The 20,646-nt window shown below is 49.7% G+C and overlaps 1 protein-coding gene across 2 annotated transcripts in view; it reads right to left on the reverse strand.

Annotated features, from left to right (window-relative positions):
* LOC140729366 (polyunsaturated fatty acid 5-lipoxygenase-like) overlaps window positions 1-18,822 on the reverse strand; it is a 41,803-nt gene extending 22,981 nt beyond the window's left edge. For both annotated transcript variants that reach the window (XM_073049024.1, XM_073049025.1), the window contains exons 1-7: window positions 18,670-18,822; window positions 16,361-16,562; window positions 8,313-8,394; window positions 7,022-7,144; window positions 5,759-5,862; window positions 5,419-5,591; window positions 1,908-2,048 (exon numbers count right to left, since the gene is read on the reverse strand). In XM_073049024.1, coding sequence (XP_072905125.1) covers window positions 1,908-2,048; window positions 5,419-5,591; window positions 5,759-5,862; window positions 7,022-7,144; window positions 8,313-8,394; window positions 16,361-16,562; window positions 18,670-18,816 — 972 coding nt within the window. In that variant the 5' untranslated portion in view covers window positions 18,817-18,822. The remainder of the gene's footprint in view (window positions 1-1,907; window positions 2,049-5,418; window positions 5,592-5,758; window positions 5,863-7,021; window positions 7,145-8,312; window positions 8,395-16,360; window positions 16,563-18,669) is intronic.
* Window positions 18,823-20,646: the final 1,824 nt, after the last annotated feature.

Raw genomic sequence — 20,646 nt, forward strand, 5'->3', positions numbered from 1 at the left:
CGGGTGGTAAAGATCTCAGAAGGTATGTTTGCCTTTATTAGTCGAGATACTGAGTTCATGAGTCAGAAAGTTACGTTGCAGGTTGGTAGTGTAGCACAATCACTCACAACACCAGCTTTCACTGATTAGGGTTCGATCACCGTCGTTGTCTAGAAGGAGTTTGTATGTTCACCCCATGACCGTGTGTGTATCCTCCAGGTGCTTTGCTTTCCTCCCACGTTTCAAAGACGCATTTCCAAAGATGTACGGTCAGGGCTATTGAGTAGTGGACATACTATGATGACAACAACTGCGGCCTGCCCAGCACAATCCTCACTGATTTGATTTAACGCAAAAAGATGCATTTCACTGTATGTTTCGATGTACACTTGACAAATAAAACAAATCTTTGAAAGCTTTATATAATTCTAGATACATCCAGAGTACATAGAACATGGAGCTCTGGAACACACTACTGGCCCTTTGGCCCACAATATTCTGCTAACCCTTTAACCTATTCAAAGATCAATCAAACTCTCCCCTCCCATATAGCCTTGCCTTTTCCCTTCACCGATTAGAGGCTTTGGAGAGGGCAGAGTAGAGATTTACAGTGATGCTGCCTGTCTTAGAGCGCATGCACCCTAAGGAGAGGTTGGGCAAATTTAAATTGTTTTCTATGTAGCGGTGGGGTTGAGGGAAGGCCCAATAGAGGTTTATAAGATTCCGAGATGCGTCGATTGAGAAGACAGACAGTATCTTTCCACCAGGGTTGAAATGTTTAATCCAAGAAGGCATGCATTTAAGATGAGATAGTTTAAGTTCAAAGAGGAAGTGCGGTTCAATATTTTTAAAGAATGGTGGTCACCTGGAATACACTGTGAGGGGTGGTGGTGGGGTCAATTATGACAGGGGAGCCTGAGGCTCTTGGATAGGCATATGGAGGTGCAGGAAATGAAGGGATACGAATATCTTGTGGGCAGAAGGGATTGGTTTAGTAGGGCATTTGATCAAGCTGACAAGAGTGGACAATTTCTATTGAAGCTTTTTAGCAACAATAATTCCCTTCACTGAAAGATTTGCTGTGCAGCTTCCAGTAACACGATGGGGTGGGGCGTGAGGAAGGAAAGACAGACATCAGGGCTGGAAACTGCAGCGAGTAAGACTAACTGCTTCAGCCAAGTAGGGAACACGGAATTGCTCAGAAGGTCCAGTTTGGAGATCCTCAGGTAGGAGGCTCTAGTGATTGGGAGGGCTGAGGGTCATCAAGCTTTCTGCAAACTACCTGCTGGGAAATTGGAGTGGCTTCTGTAGGAGAAGAAGTAGAGTTGATGGGGTGGGGTTTGTAAGACCTGGGAGGGGTTGAGAAATGGGGATGAGAGAAGTTGAGAGTGAGAGATGTGGGAGAGTGACTGGGTGGGTGGGGGCTATGAGAGGTGGGACATACTGTGAAAGATGGTGGGGTGTGAGAGATGAGAGTAGTGTGAAAGGCTTAGGAGCGGGGATCAGAGACTGGGGTTGTGTGAGGGATGGGGTGGGCAAGAGATGGGGTGTGTGAGACACAGAAGGGGTGACAGATGGGGGGCTGATAGACAGGAAGGGTTAATAGACAGGGTGGGTGATGTCATAGTTGGGGAAAAGGTGATAACTGGAGGATGTGATAGATGGGTGGGTGGGTGGGTGATGGACATGGGTTGATAGTTGGGGTATGTGCGTGATGAGGGGTGTTGTTGGGAGCGGAGCGGATGAGAAACCGAGGTGGGGTGAGAGAGAGAGAGAGAGAGAGAGAGAGGGAGATGGAGGCTGAGGGTGCTGGGAGACGGACAGTGAGTAGAGTGTGAGGGAAGGAGGTGGAGGGTGAGAGGTGGAGATGGGGCATGAGAAAGGGAGGGTGGCAGAGGGAAAGGGAAGAGGAGGATTAGAGTCCATACCTGGATTGCAATGGGAACTAATTCTTTTCTTGGATTCAGGTACAAGAGACACATCGGTGCTTCGAGGTATTGCTGCTTCGGCTTTGTGTTGGCTGCAATTCCATTCAGCAACACGTGGTCAACGATGAAGATATTGCCATTCTGGAAGAGAACAAGGAACGGTCGCTTCAGTGTCTGTGTAAAGGAATCTTACAAGAGGAGGTATCCTTGACACTCCCTGCCTAATTCTCAAAGTCCTTCAGAGGAAGGCATAACTGGATTTTGTTCAGATCTAACTGCATTGATTCTGCTGTCTGAATGCTATCAGCTCACCCCCGTAATTTTGTGTCATCTGCAAAACTTGGCTAGTTTATTTGTTATCGAAACATAGAAACCTAGAAAGCCTACAGCACAATGCAGGCCCTTCGGCCCAAAAAGCTGTGGCGAACATGTCATTACTATAGAAACTACCTAGGGTTACCAATAGCTCTCTATTTTTCTAAGCTCCATGTACCTATCCAGGAGTCTCTTAAAAGACCCTATCGTATCTGCCTCCACCACAGTCACTAGCAGCCCATTCCACGCACCCTCCACTCTCCGCGTAAAAAACTCACCCCTGACATCTCCTCTGTACCTACTTCCAAGCACCTAAAAACAGTGTCCTCTCATGTTAGCCATTTCAGCTCTGGGAAAAAGCCTCTGACTATCCACACGATCAATGCCTCAAATCATCTTATACAGCTCTATCTGGTCACCGCTCATCCTCTCGTCGCTCTAAGGAGAAAAGACCAAGATTACTCAATCTATTCTCATAAGGCATGCTCCCCAATCCAGGAAACATCCTTGTAAATCTCCTCTGCACCCTTTCTATGGTTTCCACATCCTTGCTGCAGTGAGGCAACAAGAGCTGAGTACTCTGAGCAACAGTAACTCTGAGCAACTCTGAGCTGAGCACAGTACTCCAAGTGGGGTCTGACCAGGGTCCTATATATCTGCAACATTATCTCTTGGCTCCTAAACTCAATCGCATGATTGATGAAGGCCAATGAACCGTATGCCTTCTTAACCACAAAGTCAACCTGCGCAGCATTTTTGAGTGTCCTATGGACTCAGAACAAAGATCCCTTTGATCCTCCACACTGCCAGGAATACTATAATTCTGCCATCATATTTGACCTACCAAAATGAACCACTTCACACTTATCTGGCTTGAACTCCATCTGCCACTTTTTACCTCAGTTTTGCATCCTATCAATATCGCGCTGTAACCTCTGACAACCCTCCACACTATCAACAACACCCACAACATTTGTGTCATCAGCAAATTTACTAACCCATTCCTCCACTTCCTCATCCAGGTCATTTATAAAAATCACGAAGAGTAAGGGTCCCAGAACAGATCCCTGAGGCACACCACTGGTCACCGACCTCCAACCAGAATATGACCCTTCTACAACCACTCTTTGCCTTCTGTGGGTCAGTCAATTCTGGATCCACAAAGCAATGTTCCCTTGGATCCCACGCCTCCTTACTTTCTCAGTAAGTCTTGCATGGGGTACCTTATCAAATGCCTTGCTGAAATCCATATACACTACATCTACTGCTCTTCCTTCATCAATGTGTTTAGTCACATCCTCAAAAACTTCAATCAGGCTTGCCTTTGACAAAGCCATGCTGACTATTCCTAATGTTCACAAATCCTGCCTCTCGGGATCTTTTCCATCAACTTACCTACCACTGAAGTAAGACTCACTGGTCAATTATTTCCTGAGCTATCTCTACTCCCTTTCTTGAATAAGGGAACAACATCCACAACCCTCCAATCTTCCGGAACCTCTCCCGTCCATATTGATGATGGAAAGATCATCGCCAGAGACTCAGTAATCTCCTCCCTTGTCTCCCACAGTAGCCTAGGGTACATCTCGTCCAGTCCCGGTGACTTATCCAACTTGATGTTTTCCAAAAGCTTCAGAACATTCTCCTTCTTAATATCTATATGCTCAAGCTTTTCAGTCTGCTGTAAGTCACCCTTACATTTGCCAAGATCCTTTTCTGTAGTGAGTACTTAAGTAAAGTATTCATTAGGTACCCCTGCTATCTCCTCCAGTTCCATGCACACTTTTCCACTGTCACCTTTGATTAGTCCTATTCTCTCATGTCTTATCCTCTTGCTCTTCACATACTTCTAGAATTCCTTGGAGTTTTCCTTAATCCTGTCTGCCAAGGCCTTCTCATGGCCCATTCTGCAACTCCCAATTTTATTTTTAAGCTCCTTCCTGCTAGCCTTACAGTCTCAAGATGTCTACCGTTACCTAGTTTTTTGGACCTTTCATAATCTTTTCTTTTCTTCTTGACTAGATTTTCAACAACCTTTGTACACCACGGTTCCTGTACCCTACCATCCTTTCCATATTGCATTGGAATGTACTTAGGCAGAACTCCACGCAAATATCCCCTTAACATTTGCCACATCTCTGCTATACATTTCCCTGAGAATACCTGTTCCCAATTTATGCTTCCAAGTTCCTGCCTGATAGCCTCATATTTCCCCTTATTCCAATTAAACACTTTCTTAACTGGTCTGTTCCTATCCCTCTCCAGTGCTGTGGGAAAGGAGATAGAATTGTGATCACTATCTCCAAAATGCTCTCCCATTGAGAGAAATGACACCTGACCAGGTTCATTTCCCAATACCTGATCAAGTACAGCCTCTCCTCTTGTAGGCTTATCTACATTTTGTGTCAAGAAAACTTCCTGAACACACCTAACTAACTCCACTCCATCTAAACCCCTTGCTGTAGGGAGATGCCAATCATATTTGGGAAATTAAAATCTCCCACCACAACGTCCCTGTTAATATTATACCTTTCCAGAATCTGTCTCCCAATCTGTACCTTCTAACCCTGTTACTACTGGGTGGTCTATAAAAAATACCCAGTAGAGTTGTTGACCCTTTCCTGTTCATAACTTGCACCCACAGAGATTCTGTAGACAATCCCTCCATGTCTTCCTCCTTTTCTGCAGCCGTGACACTATCTCTGATCAGCAGTGCCACACCCCACCTCTTTTGCCTCCCTCCCTGCCCTTTCTGAAACATCTAAAGTCTGGCATTCTAAGTAACCATTCATGCCCCTGAGCTATCCAACTACAAAGTTTTTTACTTGGTCACTTGTTCCTAAAGGCTGAACGACATCCTTACTCAAACTTCTATCCTGATTGTTACAGAATGTGAACAATTATTCAACAACTCAATGAATTCACTTTCCAGTAATCCATTCGTCATTGGATTTTCCCACACAATATTTGGGAAATTAAAGTCTCCCATGGTGCACTTGGGTATGGGATGGTGCAGGTAGTGGAGGATGGTGTGTGTTTTACTGTGGGACAGTGCGGCAAGGTGTGAGATGGTGTGAGATGGTGTGAGATGGTCTGGGACTCTACATCACTCCTCCTTCTGTAATGCCCCAACACTACCATATCTCATGTCTCTGTATCATTCCCACTTCCCACACTCCGCAACCCAGAGTCTGACCTGGACCTCCTGCTGGAGAGTGGTGCCTTTCGCCAGGGTGGGGGCGACCATTTCATCCGTAACGGGGAACTTTGCTGGGATCTCGCTGCACTGTTGGATGAGAACAGGATTTAATCCGTTCAGGTACTGATAGCCAAAGAATCTGTCTTCTTTCCAATGTTTCTTCACATATTCTAGGGAACAGAGGAGACACACAGTTGATCACATCTGTCACAGCTGGGTCATAATCTTCTTGCACCAGACCCTTCCTATTGGAAGTAGATTGCCAGCTAAACATCCCTGTTTATCACAGGAACCTCCCTGATGCTGACAGTGACAATGAAGCAACTGGTGTACTCACCTGACACTGGATCTCTGTTGATCTCACAGAGGGTTTGTAATTCACTCAGCATACTCCACACCTCATGGCACATCTTCAGTGGCTGCAGTCCGAGCTCCACAATGCTACATCAACAAAACACATCACAGTGAATCTAGACTGTTGGACTAACACTCATTAGGCACCTCACATCATTCCACAGGAAGGGACAAAGTCTGTGCCCTGCTTTATCATTACTCCAACGTGGAGACATGAGTTAAGTCGGGGTTGGGTATACTCAGTGAATGGCAGGATCCCGCGGATTGCTGCTGAACACGGGATACAAGGATCTGGTTTGGTAAAAATGGGAACACAGGAAGACAGGATAGTGTGGGGGGTGTACGGCGTGCTTGCCAGTGTTGTCTGAGGCACTGAGCATTAAAGTTGGGAGGTTCCATTTGAGCTGTACTGAACGTTAGTCAGGCTGCACCTGGAGTCCTGCGGGCAGTTTCCGGTCCGTACACTACGGAAAGGATGGGATTGAGCTGGAGGGGTACAGAAGGTATCCACATTGGTGTGGTCTGGATTAGAGGGCCTGAGTGATAAGGTTGCGACCTTCCCCTGGAGTGAAGGAGGCTGAGTGGTGACATTAAGAGAAGAACAGGGAGCAGATACTGATATCCTGGTTGACATAGGGCTGTGCTATAACCATAGGGTAGTGAATGAAGAGGAAAGTGGGATAACTGGGAAGTTGAACCATCTAAAATCAACACCATTCGGGTGAGGACGGGGAGATAAATGTTCCCTGTTCCTGTTCAGGGACTCAGAAAGGTCAAGTAACTCACTTACCAGTGTGATCGTCAGGCACAATGTGACACAGGAGAGTGTAGGAGGCTGGTGTGTAGATATGCTGGATGGTCACAGTCCCTCCCCAGGGTAGGGAGTCTAACACTAGAAGGCACAGGTATATGGCAAAAGGGAAAAGATCTGAAGATCCATTTTTACAAACAGAGGGTGGCCCGTATGTGGCCAGAGGAGGTGGTTGAATTAGGGACAATTACAATGTTTATGAGGCAGCTGGACAGGTACGTGGATAGAAAAGGTTTGGAGGGATATGGGCCAAAATCTGAGAAATAGCACGAACTGTGGTAGACATCTTGGTTGGCATGGATAAGTTGGGGCAAAGGGCCTGCTTCTGTACTGTATGACTCTAACTCTGGGCAAACTGCAGGCACCCATTTACCACACAACCCAAACAAAGACTTGGTGGGTTTGAACATTGGCCCATTCTGTTCCAATACTTACGCAGCATCTATGTTATAGAAGGTGCGGACCTTCCTGCCGAATGGCATCACTGCGTCTCTCGGTAAGTCACTGCTCTTTTCACAGTTAATGCTTTTTGGAATTCCTGGTGCAAAAGTTCTCCACCTAAAACACAAGGTGAAAATTCCTCAAACTCTTCCTGGAAGTAATTGGAAATACGAATAATGTTCAATTTGATGTTTACAGTCACCGTCTGCACCACCAGTTCAGGTACAATACAGCCCAGTCACAGTGTATATCTGACAATGGGTCGTTGATCTGAGACTGGCCACTGTAAGTCCCCCGCAACACCCACCCTGTCTCTACGTTGGTGGGATGTAGAAGCTGTGAGGAGTTCATGGGAATGTATAGACTACGAGGAAAGAAACTGAGGAAATTGGCATTGGAGAGATTGTTCAGCTGTGTGTTTCACAGTGGTCCATTATGATCCACGGAGGTTCAGTATGGTCCAATGTGGTCTAGTCTGACCCACTGTAGTCCAGTGTGATGCAGTTGGTTCAGTGTAATCCACCGTGATTCTGTCTGATCCACGGAGGTTCAGTATGATCCAATGTGGTTCATTATGACCCATTGTGGTCCAGTGTCATCCAGTCTGGTTCAGTATGATACTGTACATTGTTGTTTCTGTATGATCCACTGTGATGCAGTAGGATCCACTGGACCTGTATGATTCAGTGTGGTCCATTGTGATCAGTGTGATTCAGTATGGTCCACGGTGACCTACTGTGATTCTTTCCTTAATACCATAAGACGATAATATATAGGGAGCAGAATTAGGACATACGCCCCATCGAGTCTGCTCAGCCATTCTGTCATGGCTCATTTATTATCTCTTTCAACCCAATTTTTGCCTTATCCATGCAAACTTTGATGCCACAACTAATCAATAATCTGTCAAACTCCGCTTTAAATGTACCCAATGACACGGCTTGCACAGCCATCTGTGGCAATGAATTTGATAGATTCACCACTCTCTGGCTAAAAAAACCTACTTCTTTCTATTCTATAGGGATGACTGTTTATTCAGAAGCTTGAACTGTCTGTGTAACAGCAGAGAGTTCACACGTTGACCACTGGTCATCAAGGCCAGTCTTTCCCTCCTTATCAGAGGCGGGTGCACCCTGTGCCCAGAAAGAGGGCATCGTGGAAGGGTGATCACTTGAAGGAGATTGTACAGAGACCCTGCTTGTATTCTATGACCCTTGTTATAACAGTTCCTCTACACCACTGGATTTTGACCTGTTTCCCGAGAGACTGATGGCTTTATACTCACTGGTACATGTCTTGTCTCTTCTGCATTTCCTTTTTCCGATATTCCTCCAGGATGGCTGAACCGGACTCATGTTGTTTCCAGGCTGGCCAAGAACAGAATCAAAGATCAGGGAACACTTAGAATGGAGCATCACACCAAGTCTTTCCAGAACTTTCCCATTCTCTGGTCTGCCGTCTCGAAGTTGGATGCTGGACCCGTGGTTAGAACTTTGTGGGTCATACCAACTGACCTGGTGCCTGAAATGTTCTCTCCCCAAGAATGCTGCCCAATGTATTGAGCATTTTCAATTCTGCCAATTTATTTCAGCCTTCTGACACTGTGGGTCACCGTCTTGCCACACACGGAGTTCTGCACCAGCCTCGGGTCACCTCCAGGTCATGGGTGTGAAGCTCAATGAGAGACGGGGGTCATTTGTGTAAAGCTCACTGAAGGCTGTGGGTCACCACCAGGAGATTAGCATGGTGCTCACTGAGGGCTGCGGGTCAGTGCCAGGGCATTAGCGTGGAGTTCACTGAGGGCTGCGGGTCAGTGCCAGGGCATTATCGTGGTGCTCACTGAGGGCTGCGGGTCAGTGCCAGGTCATTATCGTGGTGCTCACTGAGGGCTGTGGGTCAGTGACAGGGCATTAGCATGATGCTCACTGAGGGCTGTGGGTCAGTGCCAGGGCATTAGCGTGGTGCTCACTGAGGGCTGTGTATCACTGCAGGGCATTAGCATGATGCTCACTGAGGGCTGTGGGTCAGTGCCAGGGCATTAGCGTGGTGCTCACTGAGGGCTGTGTATCACTGCAGGGCATTAGCATGATGCTCACTGAGGGCTGTGGGTCAGTGCCAGGTCATTAGCATGATGCTCACTGAGGGCTGTGGGTCAGTGCCAGGTCATTAGCATGGTGCTCACTGAGGGCTGTGGGTCAGTGCCAGGTCATTATCGTGGAGTTCACTGAGGGCTGTGGGTCAGTGCCAGGGCATTATCGTGGTGCTCACTGAGGGCTGTGGGTCAGTGCCAGGGCATTATCGTGGTGCTCACTGAGGGCTGCGGGTCAGTGCCAGGGCATTATCGTGGTGCTCACAGAGGGCTGTGGGTCAGTGCCAGGGCATTATCGTGGTGCTCACTGAGGGCTGTGGGTCAGTGCCAGGGCATTATCGTGGTGCTCACTGAGGGCTGCGGGTCAGTGCCAGGGCATTAGCATGGTGCTCACTGAGGGCTGTGGGTCAGTGCCAGGGCATTAGCGTGGTGCTCACTGAGGGCTGCGGGTCAGTGCCAGGTCATTAGCGTGGTGCTCACTGAGGGCTGTGGGTCAGTGCCAGGGCATTATCGTGGTGCTCACTGAGGGCTGTGGGTCAGTGCCAGGTCATTAGAATGGTGCTCACTGAGGGCAGTGGGTCAGTGCCAGGGCATTAGCATGGTGCTCACTGAGGGCTGTTGGTCAGTGCCAGGGCATTAGCATGGTGCTCACTGAGGGCTGTGGGTCAGTGCCAGGGCATTAGCGTGGTGCTCACTGAGGGCTGTGGGTCAGTGCCAGGGCATTATCGTGGTGCTCACTGAGGGCTGTGGGTCAGTGCCAGGGCATTAGCGTGGTGCTCACTGAGGGCTGCGGGTCAGTGCCAGGTCATTAGCATGGTGCTCACTGAGGGCTGTGGGTCAGTGCCAGGGCATTAGCATGGTGCACACTGAGGGCTGTGGGTCAGTGCCAGGGCATTAGCGTGGAGTTCACTGAGGGCTGTGGGTCAGTGACAGGGCATTATCGTGGTGCTCACTGAGGGCTGTGGGTCAGTGACAGGGCATTAGCGTGGTGCTCACTGAGGGCTGTGGGTCAGTGCCAGGGCATTAGCGTGGTGCTCACTGAGGGCTGCGGGTCAGTGACAGGGCATTAGAATGGTGCTCACTGAGGGCTGTGGGTCAGTGACAGGGCATTAGAATGGTGCTCACTGAGGGCTGTGAGTCAGTGACAGGGCATTAGAATGGTGCTCACTGAGGGCTGTGGGTCAGTGCCAGGGCATTAGCGTGGTGCTCACTGAGGGCTGCGGGTCAGTGCCAGGTCATTAGCATGGTGCTCACTGAGGGCTGTGGGTCAGTGCCAGGGCATTAGCATGGTGCACACTGAGGGCTGTGGGTCAGTGCCAGGGCATTAGCGTGGAGTTCACTGAGGGCTGTGGGTCAGTGCCAGGGCATTAGCGTGGAGTTCACTGAGGGCTGTGGGTCAGTGCCAGGTCATTAGCATGATGCTCACTGAGGGCTGTGGGTCAGTGCCAGGTCATTATCGTGGAGTTCACTGAGGGCTGTGGGTCAGTGCCAGGTCATTAGCATGGTGCTCACTGAGGGCTGTGGGTCAGTGCCAGGTCATTATCGTGGAGTTCACTGAGGGCTGTGGGTCAGTGCCAGATCATTATCGTGGAGTTCACTGAGGGCTGTGGGTCAGTGCCAGGTCATTATCGTGGAGTTCACTGAGGGCTGTGGGTCAGTGCCAGGGCATTAGCATGATGCTCACTGAGGGCTGTGGGTCAGTGCCAGGGCATTATCGTGGTGCTCACTGAGGGCTGTGGGTCAGTGCCAGGTCATTATCGTGGAGTTCACTGAGGGCTGTGGGTCAGTGCCAGGGCATTATCGTGGTGCTCACTGAGGGCTGTGGGTCAGTGCCAGGTCATTATCGTGGAGTTCACTGAGGGCTGTGGGTCAGTGCAAGGTCATTATCGTGGAGTTCACTGAGGGCTGTGGGTCAGTGGCAGGTCATTATCGTGGAGTTCACTGAGGGCTGTGGGTCAGTGCCAGGGCATTATCGTGGTGCTCACTGAGGGCTGTGGGTCAGTGCCAGGTCATTAGCATGGTGCTCACTGAGGGCTGTGGGTCAGTGCTAGGTCATTAGCATGGTGCTCACTGAGGGCTGTGGGTCAGTGCCAGGTCATTAGCATGGTGCTCACTGAGGGCTGTGGGTCAGTGCCAGGTCATTAGCATGGTGCTCACTGAGGGCTGTGGGTCAGTGCTAGGTCATTAGCATGGTGCTCACTGAGGGCTGTGGGTCAGTGCCAGGTCATTATCGTGGTGCTCACAGAGGGCTGTGGGTCAGTGACAGGGCATTAGCGTGGAGTTCACTGAGGGCTGTGGGTCAGTGCCAGGTCATTATCGTGGAGTTCACTGAGGGCTGTGGGTCAGGGCCAGGTCATTATCGTGGAGTTCACTGAGGGCTGCGGGTCAGTGACAGGGCATTAGCATGATGCTCACTGAGGGCTGTGGGTCAGTGCCAGGTCATTATCGTGGAGTTCACTGAGGGCTGTGGGTCAGTGCCAGGGCATTATCGTGGTGCTCACTGAGGGCTGTGGGTCAGTGCCAGGTCATTAGCATGGTGCTCACTGAGGGCTGTGGGTCAGTGCTAGGTCATTAGCATGGTGCTCACTGAGGGCTGTGGGTCAGTGCTAGGTCATTAGCATGGTGCTCACAGAGGGCTGTGGGTCAGTGACAGGGCATTAGCGTGGAGTTCACTGAGGGCTGTGGGTCAGTGCCAGGGCATTAGCGTGGAGTTCACTGAGGGCTGCGGGTCAGTGCCAGGGCATTATCCTGGTGCTCACTGAGGGCTGTGGGTCAGTGCCAGGGCATTAGCATGGTGCTCACTGAGGGCTGTGGGTCAGTGCCAGGTCATTAGCATGGTGCTCACTGAGGGCTGTGGGTCAGTGCCAGGTCATTAGCATGGTGCTCATTGAGGGCTGTGGGTCAGTGCCAGGTCATTAGCATGGTGGTCACTGAGGGCTGTGGGTCAGTGCCAGGTCATTATCGTGGAGTTCACTGAGGGCTGTGTGTCAGTGCCAGGTCATTAGCATGATGCTCACTGAGGGCTGTGGGTCAGTGCCAGGGCATTATCGTGGTGCTCACTGAGGGCTGTGGGTCAGTGCCAGGGCATTATCGTGGTGCTCACTGAGGGCTGTGGGTCAGTGCCAGGTCATTATCGTGGAGTTCACTGAGGGCTGTGGGTCAGTGCCAGGTCATTATCGTGGAGTTCACTGAGGGCTGTGGGTCAGTGCCAGGTCATTATCGTGGAGTTCACTGAGGGCTGCGGGTCAGTGCCAGGTCATTAGCATGGAGTTCACTGAGGGCTGTGGGTCAGTGCCAGGGCATTAGCATGATGCTCACTGAGGGCTGTGGGTCAGTGCCAGGGCATTATCGTGGTGCTCACTGAGGGCTGTGGGTCAGTGCCAGGGCATTATCGTGGAGTTCACTGAGGGCTGCGGGTCAGTGACAGGTCATTATCGTGGAGTTCACTGAGGGCTGTGGGTCAGTGCCAGGGCATTAGCATGATGCTCACTGAGGGCTGTGGGTCAGTGCCAGGGCATTATCGTGGTGCTCACTGAGGGCTGTGGGTCAGTGCCAGGTCATTATCGTGGAGTTCACTGAGGGCTGTGGGTCAGTGCCAGGGCATTATCGTGGTGCTCACTGAGGGCTGTGGGTCAGTGCCAGGTCATTATCGTGGAGTTCACTGAGGGCTGTGGGTCAGTGCCAGGTCATTATCGTGGAGTTCACTGGGGGCTGTGGGTCAGTGCCAGGGCATTATCGTGGTGCTCACTGAGGGCTGTGGGTCAGTGCCAGGTCATTAGCATGGTGCTCACTGAGGGCTGTGGGTCAGTGCCAGGTCATTAGCATGGTGCTCACTGAGGGCTGTGGGTCAGTGCCAGGGCATTATCGTGGTGCTCACAGAGGGCTGTGGGTCAGTGACAGGGCATTAGCGTGGAGTTCACTGAGGGCTGTGGGTCAGTGCCAGGGCATTAGCGTGGAGTTCACTGAGGGCTGCGGGTCAGTGCCAGGGCATTATCCTGGTGCTCACTGAGGGCTGTGGGTCAGTGCCAGGGCATTAGCATGGTGCTCACTGAGGGCTGTGGGTCAGTGACAGGTCATTAGCATGGTGCTCACTGAGGGCTGTGGGTCAGTGCCAGGTCATTAGCATGGTGCTCACTGAGGGCTGTGGGTCAGTGCCAGGTCATTAGCATGGTGCTCACTGAGGGCTGTGGGTCAGTGCCAGGTCATTAGCATGGTGCTCACTGAGGGCTGTGGGTCAGTGCCAGGTCATTAGCATGGTGCTCACTGAGGGCTGTGGGTCAGTGCCAGGTCATTAGCATGGTGCTCACTGAGGGCTGTGGGTCAGTGCCAGGTCATTAGCATGGTGCTCACTGAGGGCTGTGGGTCAGTGCCAGGTCATTATCGTGGAGTTCACTGAGGGCTGTGGGTCAGTGCCAGGGCATTAGCGTGGTGCTCACTGTGGGCTGCGGGTCAGTGCCAGGGCATTAGCGTGGTGCTCACTGAGGGCTGTGGGTCAGTGCCAGGGCATTTTCGTGGTGCTCACTGAGGGCTGCGGGTCAGTGCCAGGGCATTAGCGTGGTGCTCACTGAGGGCTGTGGGTCAGTGCCAGGGCATTAGCATGGTGCTCACTGAGGGCTGCTGGTCAGTGACAGGGCATTAGCGTGGTGCTCACTGAGGGCTGCGGGTCATTGCCAGGGCATTATCGTGGTGCTCACTGAGGGCTGCTGGTCAGTGACAGGGCATTAGCGTGGAGTTCACTGAGGGCTGCGGGTCAGTGACAGGGCATTAGCGTGGTGCTCACTGAGGGCTGTGGGTCAGTGCCAGGGCATTATCGTGGTGCTCACAGAGGGCTGTGGGTCAGTGCCAGGGTATTATCGTGGTGCTCACTGAGGGCTGTGGGTCAGTGCCAGGGCATTATCGTGGTGCTCACTGAGGGCTGCGGGTCAGTGCCAGGGCATTATCGTGGTGCTCACTGAGGGCTGTGGGTCAGTGCCAGGTCATTATCGTGGTGCTCACAGAGGGCTGTGGGTCAGTGACAGGGCATTAGCGTGGAGTTCACTGAGGGCTGTGGGTCAGTGCCAGGGCATTAGCGTGGAGTTCACTGAGGGCTGCGGGTCAGTGCCAGGGCATTATCGTGGTGCTCACTGAGGGCTGTGGGTCAGTGCCAGGGCATTAGCATGATGCTCACTGAGGGCTGTGGGTCAGTGACAGGGCATTATCGTGGTGCTCACTGAGGGCTGTGGGTCAGTGCCAGGGCATTAGCGTGGTGTTCACTGAGGGCTGTGGGTCAGTGCCAGGGCATTAGCGTGGTGTTCACTGAGGGCTGTGGGTCAGTGCCAGGGCATTAGCATGGTGCTCACTGAGGGCTGTGTGTCAGTGCCAGGTCATTAGCGTGGTGCTCACTGAGGGCTGCGGGTGACCGCTAGGGCATTAGCATTGAGTTCACTGACGGCTGCCAGACACCGCCAGTGCTTGGGTCTGAAGCTGACCAAGGGCAATGTGTCACTGCCAGCCCATGAGTGGGAATCTCACCAAGGGCTGTAGATCCTGGTGGGGCATGGATCACTGCCGGTCCATGGACCAGTGCCAGTGCCAGGGTGTGGGGCTCCGCATGTTTTAGATTTAGATTATGAGGACACTCAGTCTTCATTTATTGTCATTTAGAAATGCTTGCATGCGTTAAGAAATGATACAATGTTCCTCCAGAGTCATATCACAAAAAAAAACAGGACAAACCAAAGACTAACATTGACAAAACCACATAATTATAACATATAGCTACAGCAGTGCAAAGCAATACCATAATTTGACAAAAAGCAGACCATGGGCACGGTAAAAAAATGTCTGAAGTCCCGATCGACTCCGATAGTCCCCGATATCAGGCAGCAAAAAGGGAGAAACTCGCCCTGCCATAAACTTCCAGGCACCGACAACTGATGCCTTGGAAGCACCCGACCACAGCAGACTCTGAGTCTGCCTGAAAACTTCGAGCCTCCAACCAGCCCCTCCGATACAGCCTCCCGAGCGCAATCCTCTGCCGAGCGCCTTCGACCTCGTTCCGGCCGCCGAAACAAGCAAAGCCGAGGTCTCGGACGCCTACTCCGGACCGCACAGTAGCAGCAGCAGCGAAGCGGGCATTTCAGAAGTTTCTCCAGATGTTCCTCCACGCTCTCACTTCTGTCTCCATCAAATCAGAATTGTGCACGGTACCCTACTTAACAAATAACAGTTATCATTCACCAGACGCCATCTTCTCCTCCCTCCTGATTGTCTGACGGCAGAGGGGAAGAAGCTGTTCTTGGATCACTGAGTGTGTGCCTTCAGGCTCACATACCTCCTTCCTGATGGTAGCAATGAGAAGGGTAAATGTCCTGGGTGATGGGGTCCTTAAAGATGCTTAAAGGTCCTTGAATCTCCGCTCCTTGAAAATATTCTGGATGATACCGAGACTAGTACCTCTGATGGAACTGACTGAGTTCACAACTTTCTGCAGCTTCTTTCATCGGCCCTTCAACAGTAAAACCAAACTGCAGTCTGGCTGGGAGGACGGTACATGTTACTGAATGACGTGGTTGGTTTTTCTGCACCTTTTGGTTATTTGTAAGTGTTCTGTTCATGTAATTTGAATAATACAGATTGTGAAATCTGTGATGCGTAACAACCAAGTGGAAATTACACCATTGTAAGGAATGGGTTAAATTCCAATTCCTCTTTGGCATATGCCAAACACAGACTGGAAGACAAGATGGTGTCAGCTTGGAATGTGTTGAAGGTCTGGAGATGCGAGTGTGAATCCTAGACAGGGTCATGACTGGTGGAAAGAGCTGAACAAGACAAGAGACAGACAAGAACACCGAGAGAGAGAGTGTGTGAGAGGAAGAGATAGATAGATAGAGAGAGAGAGAGAGAGAGAGAGAGAGAGAGAGAGAGAGAGAGAGAGAGAGAGAGAGAGAGAGAGAGAGAGAGAGAGAGAGAGAGAGAGAGAGAGAGAGAGAGAGAGAGAGAGAGAGAGAGAGAAAGCGAACGAGAGAGAAAGATTTTTGGGACACTTTCGGTTCTCCGGCTGTATATTGTGTATTGTATATTGTATCCGGCTTAGTGATTGATTCATAATTTTTATTTTGTCTATTTTATTACTTTATTAACATTTTCTTTCTCTATTTTACTCTTCGTACAACTTCCTGTTGCTGAATCAGTAAGAAACAAGAAACAAACTTTAAAACATTTACATTTACATCCTTTAAAGTTTAATGATATAATCATACCAGTTCCTTCAATGACATCCAGGGAATCACCACCAATCAGCCAAGTGTAGCATGGGAAATAGTAGATGTTGTTTAGAGTTTTCACTGTAATGTGACTACAATACCAGCTGTCCTCGGGAAGCAGAAAGTATTTCTTTTTGAACAGCTTCACCAGCAGAATGTTGCCGAGTTCGGACTGTGTTTTCACCTCCATGCTTTTACTCTGCACAGGAAACATCAAACACAGCGGCCAGACTGAGATCTCTGGACACATATGTCACTCTTGTAATGCCCCCTCACCCTACCGTACACTGAGATTTGTCCCCTCACTGTACACTATTCCCTGACTCTCTACCTCGCTGTACAGTGACCCCCTATACAAGCCGTCAAAGCTTGCTGTCCCCTGAACCGTCACTGTACACTTACCGCTGAACCCTCACCATACACTGAACTCAAAACTCAACCTCAGACTGTGGTCACCCCAGAACTCTCATCATACACTGACCCCTGATCTACACTACTCACACAAGTTGACAGCTTTGTTAAGAAGTCGTACCGTGCGTTGGCTGAGTACAAGAACCAGAAGGTAATGTTGCAAGACTATAGAACCCTGGTTAGACTATACCTACTGGAATATTGTGGTCAGTTCTGGTCGCCTCATGAAATAAGTATGTGGAAGTTTTAGAAAGGGTTCAGTGCGGATTTGACAGGATGCTGCCTGGATTGGGGAGAATGACGTATGAGAATAAGTTCAGCGAGCGTGGACTTTTCTCTTTGGAGCGAAAGAGGGTGAGAGGTTACTTGATAGAGGTACTGTATACAAAATGCTAAATGGCATTGATCATTTGGACAACCAGAGACACGTCCACAAAGTGGAAATAACTAATAGCAGGGAGTAAAATTTTAACGAGATTGGTTAATTTTATCCAGGATGGTGCTGGTGATCCACAACGACACGATGCAGACTGCTTACAAATCCACCTCTTCTGAATTACAGAAAAGATGCGAACATCAAGATACACTTAATCGACTGTATCTTTTAAAAGATCGGTACAAGACTGTGTGTGAAACGCCTGCACTGTGCTGTGTTCTGCGTTCTCCACCCTCACTCTATACCGACCTTCACATTGCGAAGTCTGCTGAGCCCTCATTGTTCAGTGTCGCTCTTTGATAAAGATCAGCTTTATTTGTCACATGTACATAGCAAAATACCTCTGTCAAGTCAGCGAGGATTAAGCTGGGGACAGCCCCCAGTGTAACCACGCTTCCGGGTTCAACATCGGATGTTTACAACTTACTTATCCTAACCCGAAAGTTTTTAGAATTGAGGAGGAATTCGGAGCACCCGGAGGAAACCCACATAGTCATGGGGATAACGTATCAACTGCTTACAGAGAGCATCAAGTGCTGAATCCGGTTCACTGTCGCACTAAAGCGTTATGCTAACTGTTACACTGTCGTGTCTCCCCTTCTGGGAGAACGAGCCACTCTATGACGTACACAGTCTATGGGAGGGCGCTGAGGAGTGAGATAGGACGGAGGGATCTGGGAATACAGATCTATAATTCCTTTAAAACGGTGTCACGGGTACATAGGGGCGTGAGAAAAGCTGTGGGCACGTTGGCTTTTATTAATCAAAGTACTGAGTACAGGGGTCGGGGCGCTAAGTTGAAGTTGGATAAGACGTTAGTGACGCAGGTTAAGGGTAGAGGATGAAATATTTAAGGGAACATGAGGAGGAACATCTTCACTCAGAAGGTGGTGTGAATGTGAATCGAGCTGCCGGTGGAATTGATGGATGTGGGTTCGATTGCAACATTTAAGTAAGTTTTCGATAAGTACGTGACCCTGAGTGAGGCTGCAGTAGCTGCGGCTTGGTGGTACTAGGCACAGACTAGTTGAGCTGGTGAATCTGTTTATGTGCTGTAGTGGTCTATGATTGTACACTGACCCCGAGCCTCAGCTACGCTGAGCGCTGAACTCACTGTACGGTGACCACAAACCCACACCCTCACCATACGCTAACCACTGAACGCCATACGCTGAGTCCTGACCCAAACCCTCACTCGCGGTCTTCGAGGGGCTGTGTCCGGTGGGAAAGCCCGTCACTAGGAGGCTGAATCAGCCAGGAATCTCTAGAGGGGAAGATACCAACGCGACTGTGTCCGGCACCGGGAACACTGAGCACAGACCCAACCGGAGCAGCTGCGTACGTGAGCTGTGCTCTGTACCACACTGAGCGAGGTCTGCGACTCCACCCCAGCACTCCGTCCTCGGCAGTTCTTTCATTATCAATCAAAGAAAGTATTTGAAAGAAAGGAAATACTCACGCCCCCTCTTTTAAACGGAGTCAGGCTCCAGAAGCGAAATGTTTTCGAGCTCCGAAGCGACCCCACTAAAGACAGGGAAATTTTATCGATTGTGCCTGCGAAGGGCAAGTCCCCAGTATATACGGTAACGTGATAACTGATGGTCATCTCCAAATTGAGATGAAGAAAACGGTATGTGGAGGTGTCGCTGCTTCTTTATATCGGATAGAATAGGGGGTGGAGCCACCCTGGTCTGTCAGCACTTCGAGATATCCGTCAGGAAATGCTGCCAACTGGCACATTCCAGGCCGGAGAAAGTCGTGTCGCCACTGCAAGGACTCGGTGGGAAAACACCACGATACATGTTCTTCCGCAACTGCAGATGGTGTGGCCGGGTTGGGTGAGTAAGCCCCTCGATTATTATAGTCGTGAACCACCCCAGGGGACCAAGGAGTGGCAATAATCCTGTTGGTTTTACCAAAACTAATACAACAGTACCGAAAACATTGACTGTGAATGTCAGAATGAAAATAATTCTCGTAAATAATTTACCATCATGAATAAAGTCTGTTTTAAAATAACTAAAAATGTTTCAAGTTGACGCAAGAACAGGGGCTAACAGATTCCTGGCCAATTCAGCCTCCAGCTGACGGGCTTTCCCGCCGGACACAGCCCCTCAAAGACCGTGAGTGAGGGTTTGGGTCAGGGCTCAGTTTCACAGGGGCTCACTCTGAATACAAGGAATGTCTACCCCTGTTTTAAGAGCTCTCCCTCCCTCTGAAAGCACACACAAGGAATATGGAGGCCAGGGTATTCTGCTCAACTCCACTTGGCTAGAAGGTAAAGAGTCTTAGGTCCCACACAGCCAGTTTCAGGAACAGTTATATGTGACAAGCATCAGGCTCCCGAACCAGCATCAGTAATGTCACTCACATCAACACTGAATTGAGCATTGGACACAACCTATGGACTCACTTTCAAAGACTCTGCAGTTCCTATTTCAGTTTATTTATTTATTTATTTATTCTAATTATTTTATTTCTCGTTTTGGATTTGCAGTTTATCTACTTTGGTTGCACATTGATTGCTTCTCAGTCTTTGCGTGTAGCTTTTCATTGATTCTATTGTATTTTTATGTTCCCCTGTGAATCCTTGTCAAGAAACTGAATCTCAGGGTAGTATATGTCATTATCCCTTCTGGCAATCCCCCACCTGGCTACTTACCTCAGGAATTGGGCCTCAATCCCCTCGTTTAGTTACCAATCACTCCCAGGTTCCACTAACTACACACACCTGCTTTCCACCAGAAAGTGCAGGATAAAGACCCTGTGATCACAACAAGGAGCTGCCAGTTTGTTGGTCAACTCTGGTGTGAGTAAACTCGTTTCATGGTTCTTAGGACTACTAGTTCTAAGTCTAGCATCATTCCTGGATACTGATTCCACGCTCACTACGTCAATAACGCCTCCCGACTCTGACTCCGTGCCCATGTTCTGCACTTGGGTTCTCCCACATCCATGCTTGTGTAATAGAACGAACTGGCCATAATGAACCCAGTGGACATGGATCCCATACAACTAGCCCTTGCCAGTCAGGGCTACCTACTGGAAGCACAGGACCAACTACTTAGGGAGGTCATGGAAAACCTTCGGACGCTGTCCACGAATGTACGGAAGGTCAGGGAGCAGGTGGACCGAATTTCCGCTTCACTTTCTCTGTCCCACAGTAGCCTGCAGTCTATCTCATCCGGTCACGATGACTTATCCAACTTGATGTTTTCCAAAAGCTCCATCACATCCTCTTTCGTAATGTCTATATGCTCAAGCTTTTCAGTCCACTGTAAGTCATCACTACAATCACCAAGATCCTTTTCTGTAGTGAATAGTGAAGCAAAGTATTCATTAAGTTCCTCTGCTATCTCCTCTGGTTCCATACATACAAAAACAATGAACAAAGGCAACAAGCTGTGTTGATACAAAAAGAAAGAAAAAAAACCCA

Source organism: Hemitrygon akajei, chromosome 6, assembly GCF_048418815.1.
Source record: "Hemitrygon akajei chromosome 6, sHemAka1.3, whole genome shotgun sequence".
Taxonomy (NCBI): domain Eukaryota; kingdom Metazoa; phylum Chordata; class Chondrichthyes; order Myliobatiformes; family Dasyatidae; genus Hemitrygon; species Hemitrygon akajei.